At 46.1% G+C, this 13,436-nt stretch overlaps 1 protein-coding gene across 2 annotated transcripts; it reads right to left on the reverse strand.

Annotated features, from left to right (window-relative positions):
- Nucleotides 1-2,793: 2,793 nt before the first annotated feature.
- gtpbp1l (GTP binding protein 1, like) lies at nucleotides 2,794-13,140 on the reverse strand. Of its 2 annotated transcripts, XM_079279530.1 has the most exons (15): nucleotides 13,052-13,140; nucleotides 12,575-12,768; nucleotides 11,728-11,839; nucleotides 10,391-10,571; nucleotides 9,624-9,807; nucleotides 9,003-9,167; nucleotides 8,447-8,570; nucleotides 7,999-8,113; nucleotides 7,680-7,824; nucleotides 7,306-7,488; nucleotides 6,940-7,075; nucleotides 6,668-6,846; nucleotides 6,437-6,583; nucleotides 5,789-5,839; nucleotides 2,794-5,208 (listed from the first exon to the last, which is right to left on the reverse strand). In XM_079279530.1, the coding sequence occupies exons 2-15, from the start codon at nucleotides 12,764-12,766 to the stop codon at nucleotides 5,095-5,097; spliced, it is 2,028 nt and encodes a 675-aa protein (XP_079135656.1). In that variant the 5' UTR covers nucleotides 12,767-12,768; nucleotides 13,052-13,140; the 3' UTR covers nucleotides 2,794-5,094. The 2 variants fall into 2 exon arrangements, with proteins under 2 accessions (XP_079135656.1, XP_079135657.1); XM_079279531.1 differs by lacking the exon at nucleotides 5,789-5,839.
- Between the last annotated feature and the right edge of the window lie 296 nt (nucleotides 13,141-13,436).

The following is a 13,436-nucleotide window of genomic DNA, read 5'->3' on the forward strand; positions in this document are numbered from 1 at the left end:
CTACTGAACCAGCATTATTTTGGTTCCCCATTATTAGTGAAATCTTATATTTTTAAATATTAGTTCTATTGATAATATATATATTATATTTCTCATTTCCTAACAACCACACCAGCTCAAACTGCAACATAGTGGTGCGCCGTGTGAGGCCTAGTATTGTCTATATTCATTCATAATTCTGCAATATTCATTGATCAATGACAACATGTTAGATTCCACTTCTGAGATAAAAGAAGTGTTTGAATTCAACAGCATGCTGAGGATGAGGCAGAACTGAACGTAACGGTGTCGTCCACGTCAAAGTAGTATTTCGTATTAAAAGGTAGAATTGTCTAAAAATACAAATGTAACAGAAGAGTTCCTCTCCATCATCTCTGGTGACCCACTAAGCGTGTGGTGGTGTCTGTGTTTTCTCTGTTCTTCTTACTTTGCTGTGCTCAGCACCTTTCTGACAGCATGCAGCCACCAAAGCACTGATCCACGTCCAGAGCGAAGAGCGAAGGCTTGAACGTGACCTCTGACCTCAACAACCAGCTGGTACTGCAACACATACGCACGACATGATCACAGAACCTACTACGAGCAGACAACACACAACACAAACAATCACGTGTGTGTGTGTGTGTGTGGAAGAAGAGGGGGGAGACAAAAGAGAGAGCGAGAGCGAACAAGATGGCGGACGTGTTCACATAAAGTGGTCACGTGATGAAATACTCCATAATGGCGGCTAGGCCACGATTATTTAACGGGGAATAAAACACACTATAGAGGTCGGCTTACACGCCACACGTGGGTATGAAATAAGTGTAAGAGTGTGTGTGTGTGTGTGTGTGTCGGTTAGTTTGAAAACAAAGGAAAGAAGAAGTAGGACGCACTCTATACAAGGAGAATCCTCACCGCACCAGTGAAGTACAGGAACTGTAACTTTATCATGAGTTCACTTTGAAAAGACTGTTTTCATGTGAAGGACATAAATCGTCTTCACTGATGAGTTGCTGGTCTTTAGTTTCACACGCAACTCTCTGAACTGCGGTTGTGTGAAGCTGATCGTATCTGATTTCATAAGAAGCTGCTGATTGCAGATTAAACTGTTTCCATGACGGGCTGAGCTGTTCCTGTCAGATGAAGGCCGTCAGTGTCGTCTTATTATTTCTGATGACGCGTTACGTCAGCAGGTACAGCTGCTTACTGTACTGCTAGAACTACTGCAGTCTGTATGGAACTGTTCGACAGCTTCAGATCAATTTTAGCTGCATCAACACTTTCAGTCCCGCCCACGCTGAGGTCGTGAGGCCTGTACACAAACCCACTGGTCCATCTGACTGTCAATCAACGGATCAATATCTCTGTGAGCACATCCAGCACCTTCCTGTGTGCAGCTATGATCCATACATGTGTGCGTCAGTTTGCTTCTCCTTCACTGAATAGTACTTTTAAAAGTACTAATAAGACAGTAAAAGCACTCATTGTGTACAATGGACCATTTCAAAGTATTATTTTATTGAACTATAGACTCATTCTGCTTTTCTGCTTCATCCCATTGCTTTAGCGTGTTCGATATATATTTCTGTTCTTAGAGTTAAAAGGTGAGATCCTGACGGGCTTTAATGAGTGCGATGTCTGTCAGTCAACGACAGGCTGCAAAGTGCTGCTCACCTCAGCCACTTCCAAAATGTAATAAACATGTTGTATAGTATCCCATAAGTCGATAAGAGGTACTTTTCAGAAAAGCCATAAAGTCATTGTATAATATGTCATTAAATCGTGAGTCCTAACAAGTCACAGCTTATATTTCTGAATAGATTAACTCTGGACACCGACGTTGCTGACTGCTCAGTCTGCGCTTGACAAAATGTGCGCGTGACGGACACCATCAGACGGACACGCGCCGTTTCTTTCTCCCCATTCCTCCCTGTCGTGTGTGTGTCTGAACAGAATCACAGGGACATGTTTTTTACTTTAATACTTTCATAAACTGTTAAAAGAGTGCAACCTGCATTGATCACGTCGCTCATTGCTCCCGGGGCTCCGCATCGCACAACGATGACTCTTTCTGAACTGTTGAAGGGATTTGATTGAAAGGCCTTTGCATCCCGAGGCCGTGACATTGTTGTTGCTGTGAAAGTGATTTAAAGTCTCTCTCCACAGCTTCCTGTTGGTGATGACTCCACTAATAATCAAGCTGAAGTATTGAACCCATACATCTCCTGTCGATCATGTCGATTGAGTTTGAATTCGTTGTTTCTCTAAGAATCGACAGTTTATTTCTGATACTCATCACGTCTCCTGACCCAGGAGGAGCCTCGAGGACCTCTCCTGACCCAGGAGGAGCCTCGAGGACCTCTCCTGACCCAGGAGGAGCCTCGAGGACCTCTCAGTCCAGCCGGATCTGGATTACTGTCCCCAGAAGTGCTCCGGCTTTAGATAACGCTGACTACTTATAAACCCATCTAAAGAACTCCCCGTTTCCCATTGTGTTTAATTTAAATAGTTGTATTTAGGTGTGCATGGTTATTCAGGTTTTGGTCGCTGTTGTTTTTTTTATCATTTCTTTTCTGTGTTATCTGTAAAGGCCTTTGGGTATGAAATGTACATTTGTCTTGTAAACAACCAGCAACATAATAAAGGAGGTCAAACGGCATCTGCAAGCTAATGTAGAATGCTAGTCGGAGAACAGCGGCAAGTGTCTGATCTGCAAAGTAAATCTAAAGTTCACAAACAGCTCAATCCTGTTACTCGATGTGCAAATCTGCACATCGATGTGCAAAGTATGATCCACGTGTCACTTTTCTATAACATCTTTATTTAAAAGGATTTACAACAAACTGGCACCACTTAAATTTAAATGGCATATTATTCTCATCCTTAGTTCCTCTGCACAACGCTGTATTTTTACAAACAAAACATGTCAAAACAAAAGGTGTAATAATGTGGCAGTTCAGTACGTTTGTGATCTTTATAAAACGGGGAATTCAGAACAGACTGACCAGCATGAAATCAGCATGTGTGTGAGAGGACATTGGGGCTTTTGAAGAAGAAAACTTGAAACTGTAAATCCCCAAAAAACTTCTGTTACCGTAAAAGTTAACTTGTACACTGCGTGACCATATAAATAGAATAGGAGCAGAATGCACTACTGGGGCATCGAGTGTTCAACTAGCTAGCTAGTTAGCTTGTCCACTGGAGCGGCGAGAAGTGAAGCAGAAGGACCTCTAAGACTCCAGCCTGCTTTTCGGTCTCATCTTCTGTGACCAGTGTAGCATTACAGCATGGCAAATGACCACGCTAGCTAGCTTACTGGCCAGCTGTAGGCTAGCTATCTTACTGGCCAGCTGTACGCTAGCTAGCTTGCTTACTGGCCAGCTTTACGCTGGCTAGCTTACTGGCCGGCTGTAGGCTAGCTAGCTTACTGGCCGGCTGTACGCTAGCTAGCTTACTGGCCGGCTGTACGCTAGCTAGCTTACTGGCCGGCTGTACGCTAGCTAGCTTACTGGCCGGCTGTACGCTAGCTAGCTTACTGGCCGGCTGTACGCTAGCTAGCTTACTGGCCGGCTGTACGCTAGGTAGCTTACTGGCCGGCTGTACGCTAGCTAGCTGACTGGCCGGCTGTACACTAGCTAGCTGACTGGCCAGCTGTACGCTAGCTAGCTTACTGGCCAGCTGTACGCTAGCTAGCTTACTGGCCGGCTGTACGCTAGCTAGCTTACTGGCCAGCTGTACGCTAGCTAATTCCACGACGCTTTCATGCTACACCGGCTACAGAAAGTGAGCCGTACAAAGTTGTCACTCGTTTATTCTCTACGCTTCGTAACGTTACTCCACTGCTTGTTTTAGTCGTTACTGCAAAACCTGACAAACGTAAGTTCGCGACCTGCCTTAAGACAGTTCAGTTTATGTAAAAGTTAGCCCGCTACAACGATCACAGTGGCAACGGTGCACATAAAAATGGCCGCTGCTCTGACCATCCTGCTGTTGATTTTAATGGGAGTGTTCTGCGCCGCTTCTTTTTCCACGTTTTATACCCTCAACAAAAACATCACACAGTTTCTGTCAAAAGGTTTATCTGGCCGATGCACGACTGGAGTTGAAACTTTAAATTATTGACATAGTTTATATAAGAGATTTTATCTCGGGTCACATGAAAAGTATTCACTTCCTGTGTCTGACACGCGTTTAGTTTTTCCCCTTGAAGCCTTAAAATATCTGGTTTGCAGCCACATTCTGATTTATGTCGAGCAGGAAGCCATGATGTGCACTCGAGTCACATCTGCATCATTTTATTATGAATTAAATATGTTCTCACTTGGCTTTCTGACATTTAAGGTGTGCAGCACCACCGCTGGATGTATTTGTGCATGAGATTGTCAGCTTCTGGATTTTTAGTGGTCAGACTGGGTCGAGATATTTCCTGGTAAACTAAGTAGGCGACTTTACTCTTTATCCACGACGAGATGTTTTAAGAACACCGGGAAAGCAAATCTCCAGACAATGACTTCAGCTGCCGCCCTACAGAACGGTAGAGTAACCCGGCTTCAGAGCTACGAACGAGCGTCGAACAAACCCGATGCATTAAATGTTTCGCTTCACGTCACGGACACTCCTGATTATTACCGTCAATTCCATGAATGGACTATCGTCTCAATGACGAGGAGCTTTTCTACCGAACAGAACTTCGTGTGACCGCAAAACTCTACAACGCCGGCTGAAGAGGATGCACTGATGAAAGTCAGGTTAGGGTGAAGAATGAGGAAAAGAGAACGAGCAGCAGCAACAACAAAACATTATATTATGTCCAAAGTTCAGGCAGGGAAAGTGACTGATGCCTCTGCTGGCCGGGGGGGGGACACGACGACGACGCTTAATGCTATAAAAGGAAGTTTCTCTTCTAATAGAAAACGGTTGTGTAAGGTAGTCTACTCATTTCAGAACTGCAAAAAACTCAAATAGACCCTACACAAATAAAGATTTAAATTAACTTAATGTGGAAAATCCATCACTTTCTGGAAGCAAATAGTTGAATTATGGATTCATGTTAAAGAAACGTGGGCAGTCGGTCTTTGCACACAGCCCCCCCCCCTAACAGAGATGATGTGTTCAGGCGGTCCCTGCTGCTCCTGCAGGCACCGCTGTGGAGATCGTCGGCGCGTTCAGACCTTTCCCTCGATGCCGCTGACCGCCTCGCCGCCGTCCTCCGCCTCCCGACTTGAGCTGCAACACAAGACGGGAACAACAGAGTGAGCCGGCCGTCACATGACGTCAGGGGAGAAGCTGAAGACGGCGGCAGAACGTCTCACTCGTCTGAACTTAGACGGTCAAGAAGGTAAAGACATCCTATTCCTCTGGGGGAGGAATTTATGTTGCTTTTCACAGCAACATGAAGAGACATTAGAGGATTATGAGCTGTTGTTTTTAACACACTGGTATCCAGTCGACACTCAGTTCAAGTTAACGTTATCGGTATCAGGAAGGGAAAATGGGATTTATAAATCAGTTACAAAAACAACCTCACATCAAAATACTGTGCGAGTCATATTTTCCACTGGAATGAGCCTTTCTCATGTTTGTAGGCAAATACATGCAACGTTAGCTGGTTCCCTGTGCAAAGATAATAATGAAGTAGTTCTGATCAGGGCTGGTGTTGACTGAGGTTAAAAAGATTGAACTCAGTGAAAGTGGAAAATAATAATCTCGAATTTGATGTCAGTATTTTGACGCAGACGTTCCCGTCCTCTCGGAACGTCAGAGCTCTGAAGATGAGGAGCCGTCACGACCGCGCAGGAACCTTTACCTTGTTCTCTTTGTTGCCGTCTTTACACAGAGCCGCCTCCTCTGCCACTGTCTGACGCAGCGAGGCAGGGAGAGGGGGGAGAGGGGGGAGAGGGGGGAGAGGGGGGAGAGAGGGAGAGAGGGAGGAGCAGGAGACACGGTAGAAAAGAAGCGTTAAAGTCAAACACACAGAGCAGAAAAGAGAGGAGGGGGGGGAAATGAAGAAGAGTGACGCGGGGGGACAGTTTCAACTGTGAAGGGGAGCTGAAAGCAGGATCTGATGGGGGTGGGGGGGGTGTGAACAGACGGATCAGGACCAGTGAGAGACGGGACAGTGAAGGAGAAATGAACAGACACATTTAAAGACTCAGAAGCAGGAAGAAAAGGAAGCGAGCAGCATTTTAAATGACTTCACATTCAAACAAAGTTCAGTTTGTTGCAGAAAAAGATCCAAATTGGAGCGGTGTTACAAAAGAGTGTCCTTTATTATTATGATGTCATTAAATATGATAAGTTAAATGAAGAACAGCGCCCTTAAGACAGGAACCCTAACCCTGAATCAAAGGGAGGTGTCCTGCATTATGTACTCAGTTCTGTCATCACGTACCTTTTATGAATTGATCGACAGCCATAACACGTGTAACGTACGACACACCGTGCAGGTACTCACTGGTAGCTGTGCTGCGTTGGGACTCGGCGGCCGCGCCGTCGATCCGGCCTCCTCATTGGCTGCCGTGCCCTCTTTGAAGGTCTTCTTACTGGCCAGCAGCTTGGCCTGCTGGGCCTTCGCTGCCTGGGTGTTCACTGCTTGGAGAAGCTGAAAATCACAAGCGCGGATGAATGAAGCGTGTTTTCTCTCCGTCACATCGACGGTGGAATACAGTGAGTTGTGAACCGGTACCTTGGTGATGGTGCCCACAGCTTTGGTGCGTCCTTCCCTGAACACCAGCTTGTGGTCACAGTGCAGGTACTCGGGGGTCTTGATGAAGCGGAAGTGGACCGCCGCCTTGTCCCCCGTCCGCAGGCAGTCCTTGTTCATGGTCAGGATGGTGGCCGTCTGCCTGATGCTGCCACAGTGGACTGGTGTGACGGAGAGAGAGAGCAATGACCCGGGTGAGCCAGAGACACACATGAGCTACGTAAAGTGGTGCATATCAGAGAGCGAACACTCACCCATGGCCTGGTATCTTGGGGATATGGTGGTGGGGTGGTGGAGCACCAGAATCTCAGCCTCAAACTCCCAGGTGGCCTGTGGCATCAGCTTTGGGGAAACCATCACCATGCCTTTCCTTATGGACGAACGTTTGATCTGAGACACGGACAGGAGCCGGTGAAGACAACAATGAAGTAGTGGAACCAAAATCCAGAGCGAAGAGACACACGTTGGGATCTGCATACATTCAAAGCTAGGAAACTAATTCATATGCATATTACACCAAAAAGCTTCACAACACAACTTAACTTTGTGCCCGGTCGTCTAAAAAAAGCATTCAAACGTTCTCTGACAGACGTTCTTCAGCCAAATCATTCCCAGCCAACCTTTTTGAGGGCGAAGGACGCCGTCTGTCCCCCGCGGACCTCTTTGACGGGCATCCTCTTGCGGTGGATGGATTTGACTGCGATGGGGATGAAGGTGCCCAGCGGGTCCGGGCCCAAGAGCAGCGTGTCGTTCAGTCGTATCATTCCGCGTAACGTAGTCCCTGAAACTACCGTGCCCACCCCCTGTAGAGAGAGAACCACCAATCACACACTTCTATAGAGACTCTCCGTTGGCATCGGTACGTGTTAAACGTTTCAAACCCATTTGAGATTAAGCCAAACTCCAGAAAAGGACCTCAGCGGCCTCTCACCGGCGAGGCCAGGAGAGAGAAAAGACGAGAGAGAAAAAGCATCCGTGTGTCTCTACTTCGTACCGGCACCGAGTACGTGTCGTCTATCTGGAACTCGGCCGGCTCATCGTTGTTGAAGTTGGTCCTGGAGGAGAGGAGGTTGAGGAACATCTTCAGCAGCTCCATGTTCTCCCCCGTCACATTTGAGATTTGAAAAATTGGACACATCCTGCCGGGAGGGAGGGGGAGGGGGAGTCAGAGGAGAAGAGAAAAGTAACTACGAGACAAACACACGGCAACAAAACAGAAACTACAGCTCGGCGCTGAAGCCCAAGTGTTTAAGCGCCGCTAGCATCGGGGACGTTTAGATCCATCTTTGGATCTTTCTTCTTCTTCTTCTCACCTCTCAGAGCTGAAGTTGGAGGCTGTGACGATGACGTCGTCCGTGTTCTGGACCAGCACGGGGATTTTCCTGCAGCCCGGTGACTTTAATAACCTCTGCAACAGTTTTAGCGTCTCTGCAGACAAATCCACAGAACATTCATCACACGAGTTGTTCTCAATAAACGGCTGACACGACAAAATAATAACACGATGGCTTTGCTTTAACTGAGCTAAAGAAGCTGGAACATGCAGCAGGACGACCCTACGCATGAAGATTAGAACCATTCAGCTGTTTGGTTGGCGTATTCCTGCTCTGCTTGCATGGACCCTGTAGTAGAGGGAACACGCTGAACCTCTAATCTTTGAGCAGGTGAAGCGTCACACAATGCACCTTTAAAGATACACGGCTTCTTTCTGGGTTCTAACCCCAACAGGTGTGTGAGTAGAACAGTGGTTTGTGTCTTTACCTTGCAGGATGTTGGCTGGACACATGTCTATCTTAGTGACCACTACAAACACGGGCACATTCAGGGCCAGAGCCAGACCCAGGTGCTCTTTGGTCATGCCGACGATGCCGGCGTTACTGCCAACCTGAGCCGGGAGAGAGGAGGAGGAGCAGGGACACAGAGCGGGGTCGTCTTTAATGATCAGTAGTGAACAGAAACACGCCAGAAAATGACGTAATCACGGCCGGCGAGAAGGCTCCGCAAGTGCTCGCAGTGCTTGGTCGTGCACCTCTGAATATTTGAAGCGTGGCGCGAGGAGCACGATCACGTGACTGTCACTCGTAGTTCACTGAATAAAACAGTGATGTACAGAGAAGAACAATTTGATTTTAGATGCTTTAAACAAGACATTTCATCCGTGACTTGTTTCTGTACAGGGTTTGTATGAAGGTAAGCTCGCTCTCCGTCTGTGTATGAACGAAGCTTTAGGTTTGCAGAGGACACTGGAACAGGAATAGAAGGTGAACAAACGATGAACCAACAGGACACTTCCCCCGACCCTCTCTCCCCCTCTCACCATGAGCATGCAGAAGTCCGGCAGGTGTCCCGTCATGCCGAACACGGTGGTCTTGAGGTACTTCTCGTGGCCGGCCAGGTCGATGAAGGTGATGACCTTTGAGGACTTCTCACAGATTTTGGTCCAGTCGAGGCCGCCGCCGTGGCTGTCCGGCTTGTTCACCACCTGGAGGAGCCGACGCAGACAACAGCACATGATTTACACAAGATGAAATAAAGCAGTTCAGAGTCTATATATATATATTTCTGTGATTTCTAAAGCTCAGTTTCTGCTGCTGATATTGAATCAATAGAACATTAAGTCAGTTTGGCTGTGAACCTTGATTGTCAGCGTAAAAGTCCCTGTTTTCCCTCCAACACCATAAACATTTGCATATTGTACAATGTGAGATGCAACACCTACATCTATGTTCCGGTCTCATGCAACAAAAACAAGAGTACAGTCTAATGATGCACCGGTGGTGTCACATCTCACATCTCTATGACACTGGGGAACCGACAAAGCTCGATATTTCGTATGTTTTTGATGCATGGTAACGTCTTAGGAGAGGAGCTGTCACTGTCTTCATTTAGCACTTGCCGTGGCTCATGCTGTAAGTCCTGAGCGTTGGCAGAAGCTCACCTGTCCCTCCTGGTCAAAACCCAGGATATCATTGCCCACACTGCTGGTCCTGCCACTCTCCATTTCATGTTTGTGTCTAAAGAGCTTCTGGCGAGCAAAGCCTCTGCCATTGTCCAGCTCACCGTGGGTCAAAACCCCCAGCAGCGTGCTCTTCCCCGCGTCCACGTTCCCTACCACCGCCACTCTGGAGACAACAGGGAGGAGAAGGTGAAGAGTGAGGGCTGCAGGTCACAGAATACATGTTGTTATATCAGCGCAGTGACGGGAAGCCGGTACACATCCTCTCTCTCTGCCTGTAAAGGCTTTAAAAGGTCCACTCCTCCATTCTCAGGTGTGTCGGAGAACTACGGCGGCCTTCAGGTAAAGCAAGAACGTGAAAGTCTCTCTCTAGATGCAGTCTTTGGTTTGTCCGCTCTGGGCTACCGTAGAAATACGACGGTGCGACATGTCGGACTCTGTGAAGAGAACCTGCTCCCTATTGTGGATATAAAGGGCTCATTCAAAGTTAAATGAAGCACAATGAGTCTTAGTTTCAGGTGATTTATACACTAATAACAACAATTACACTTCTGCTAAAAGAGCCCTTGAAATGCAACACTGTAGCTTGTTGATTGTCTGTCGCTCTGTTCCTGTTCTTGTGTAAATGAACATGCATCCTCAGCATAAACACAGGAGAATAACTACATCAAAATAAACAACAAGCCCACACAGCCGACGGTTGAGGTACTAATTATAAACTAAAATAAGACTTTTCCTCTGAATGTTACCTGACTTCCAGGAAATCCTCCTCGCCCACACGCCGGCGGATGAGGTAGTCCCGAATCCTCCCGCCAGCGTCCATCCTCTCTCTCAGGAAGATCAGGTCGGCCTCAATCTGTTCACACAGCGACCGCACTGTGGCCACCGACGCCTCCATGTCCTTCTCATCCAGACCGTAGTCGCCCCCGTCTAAACAGAGAGGAGCAGGATGGACGAGGAGGGCAAGAGAGTAATAGTCAGGGCTGATGTAAAGGGAATGTTTGTAACCTGCTGTATGACAGGCCGGTGGTCAAAGAAAGAGTAAATAAACAGGTGGCTTGTGGGTGTCAAGTGAGATGAGAAAACCTTCTTCTGTGAGCAACACGCCTGCCAAAACGCCTCGATCCAAGAACAGCAGACTGTCAGCGGTTACTACACAGGAGGTGTATGTTTTTAAAACACTACAACGTGTGTGTTTCTCAGTGAAGGAACCTAAACTGGGCCCTAACTCGTTACACCAGCTACTGTGGTTGAAGGAGCTCACTGTTGCTTCTCTCAATGTAAACAGCATTCCACTAAGTGGACACCTGAACGGCTTGTATTAGGCTGAACAAACAGAAACCACAGTCAGGCCAGTAGGCCAGACAGGCATGAACTAGTGAACTACTGACATTCCCCGTGCTGACAGCGGGGGAAACCGACACCCTTTCACACGACCCACCAAAACAGGCCACACGCGTTGCTGCAACAGGCAAAAAATAAGTGCAGACAAAAGCGCTCGTGGCCGAGGAGCTCAGAATGAAAACCAAACGGCAAACACGCGAGGACACACCAGGCCACGGCTACACGGTGACTTTTTATTAAATATACGGACAAATCCCTCCAGCCTCATTCATGAAATGAACACTGCGACCCATCGTAGAATATTTGTTTTGGACATGAAATGCGGTCATCTGTGATGGCAGAAGCAACAACAACAGCTGATGTATACGTTTATGAAAGCTTGAGGCCAGTGCAGCAGCATCAGTACAGGTCTGATCAGAGCTGTTCTAGGATAACTTCACTTTCTCCTCTGAATCTACCACCGGAAGCTTTCAGCTGTGACCCACTTACAACAAATCCATCCATCTCACTGCATCGACGGATAGCAAAATAACTACAACTGCATACAGTAAATGTGTCCTTCTGAATCTCTACACTTTAAGTGAGATTTAAAGCAAGTCTTCCATCTTTAAGCAAGACTTTCTAGCTTACAACGGATTCATTGGACACGCACTCATGTAAATAATAAACTAAACTAAAGACGAAGATTGAATTATGTCTGTTCGATGGAACCAGACGTATGCTTACATGTAGTCACTCTTACCTGAACCCATCCCGACCACGTAGATGGTCTCTCCACAGCCCTCGTCTATCTGCTGCCTCATGTGCCGGAGTAATGAATCGTACTGTTGCCCGGATGGACTCACTAGAACCAGCTGAGGACAACAGAGTCACACCAGAGACAGACTTAGCAAGAGCCAACACAGACAAGTCTCATGTGTGTGTCTTCAACCAGTAAAGCACACGGCCTTAAAACAAAGGCTGGCTTTTGTTTGTAGGCCATGTGCTCTGAAAGAGTTGTGTTTTGAAAATTCAAATGACTGCAAAGTTTGCACGTACAGTAGATAAAGCCAACGGCTGGACGCAGTTATACGTTAGTAGTGCAACTTACTCAGTAATCTGTTAAACGTTTATGTGATGTCGTCTGTTCTATTTTTATTTGTTGATTTTACAAAATATATATTGATATCATTTCTTAGTTTATTTTTATCATATCAACTGTCTCACTGAACTTTCTGTTATTGTTATAATTGACTTTAGCTACTTTGTCTGTCAAAGCACTTTGTAAAGGTGCTATATTAATAAGTTATTATTATTATTACTTTCTGACGTTTTCTTTCTGATTATTACTTTCTGACGCCAGTCCAAACTGTGCTTTGTGTGGCTTGTCAGGCAACAGATATGCCGTAAAATTAATATATTATTAGTTATATATATATGTAAATATTGTATAAATATACATATAATACATTTAATTCTATGTAATTAATAATATATTAATATATACTAATATATTTATATATTATGTTAGTACCGCACAGCATTTCTCTTCATATAGAGGAACATTATATATTTGTTTTTAATATAAACTAATTCACAGTGAGGCCTACCTTGTTGCTTAAGTCTAAATGATCCTCGGACTCGCAGTTTGCACCCTCGCCGTCTTCAGAACCGTCCGCGCCGGATGGATCGTCGGCACATCCCCGGTCCGGTGCAAACATGCAAGCGGGCACTATGGACTCCACCGCCGGTATTGCACTCGGGCACGATGCCGCTGGTTCTGTCGCCGTTAACGACGCCATTTCTATAGAGGGAGAAAAACAAAACAAAAAATAAATAAACAAACGTATCTCATTCGTTGGGCTACGCTAGCTAGCCTTTAGCCATTAGCAAAGACACATAGAGTTAAAGGGTTGTTTACCACAGCTAGCTAGCTAGCTTATGCTAACCAAACATAACCAAACCCTCTTAGAATGAGGAGCACATTAAAAACAATGAATCGCCATAGCCGTCAACTACGTTTTCAAACTCTTCGACATGCGAATGCCGAACTAGATATTTAAATCCATTGTGAACTAAAGACGTACCAGAAGTTGCTAACTAGCTGACAAAGCTAACTTAGTTTTCTATTCTGGTTTGCTTCGGGTTTCTGGCCGCTGAATGTACGACACGCCCACCATAGAATAGAGACAGGAGATTGACTACACTACTCAAAGTAACGCCCACTGTGGTGACGTGTCCGGAACGTCAGCGTGGTTGCTCCGTGAAATCCTGACCTACTTTCAGACACTGACACCCACACGCGCTCTGCTATGACATATTCATACTAACTAACTTGAAAATGAGGATTATTCTGAATAAATGTAGGTGTGACACACAAATGAAAATAAACAACAAATGAATTGATTAATCATCTTTCGTCAACCTGTACTGAAATGACTAATTGTAGTTGAATAGAAGAGGAAACGCGTA

The sequence above is a fragment of the Melanostigma gelatinosum genome, assembly GCF_949748355.1.
Source record: "Melanostigma gelatinosum genome assembly, chromosome: 11".
In the NCBI taxonomy this organism is placed as follows: domain Eukaryota; kingdom Metazoa; phylum Chordata; class Actinopteri; order Perciformes; family Zoarcidae; genus Melanostigma; species Melanostigma gelatinosum.

What these genes read in the sequence shown, in the direction of transcription:
- gtpbp1l (XM_079279530.1), bottom strand. Translation starts at nt 12,766, where the DNA reads ATGGCGTCGTTAACGGCGACAGAACCAGCGGCATCGTGCCCGAGTGCA. An exon ending in CGTGGTCGGGATGGGTTCAG is followed by an intron (nt 10,572 to 11,727) that starts GTAAGAGTGACT and finishes CTCTCTGTTTAG; the next exon opens with ACGGGGGCGACTACGGTCTG. An exon ending in GTTTTGACCAGGAGGGACAG is followed by an intron (nt 9,168 to 9,623) that starts GTGAGCTTCTGC and finishes CGGCTCCTCCAG; the next exon opens with GTGGTGAACAAGCCGGACAG.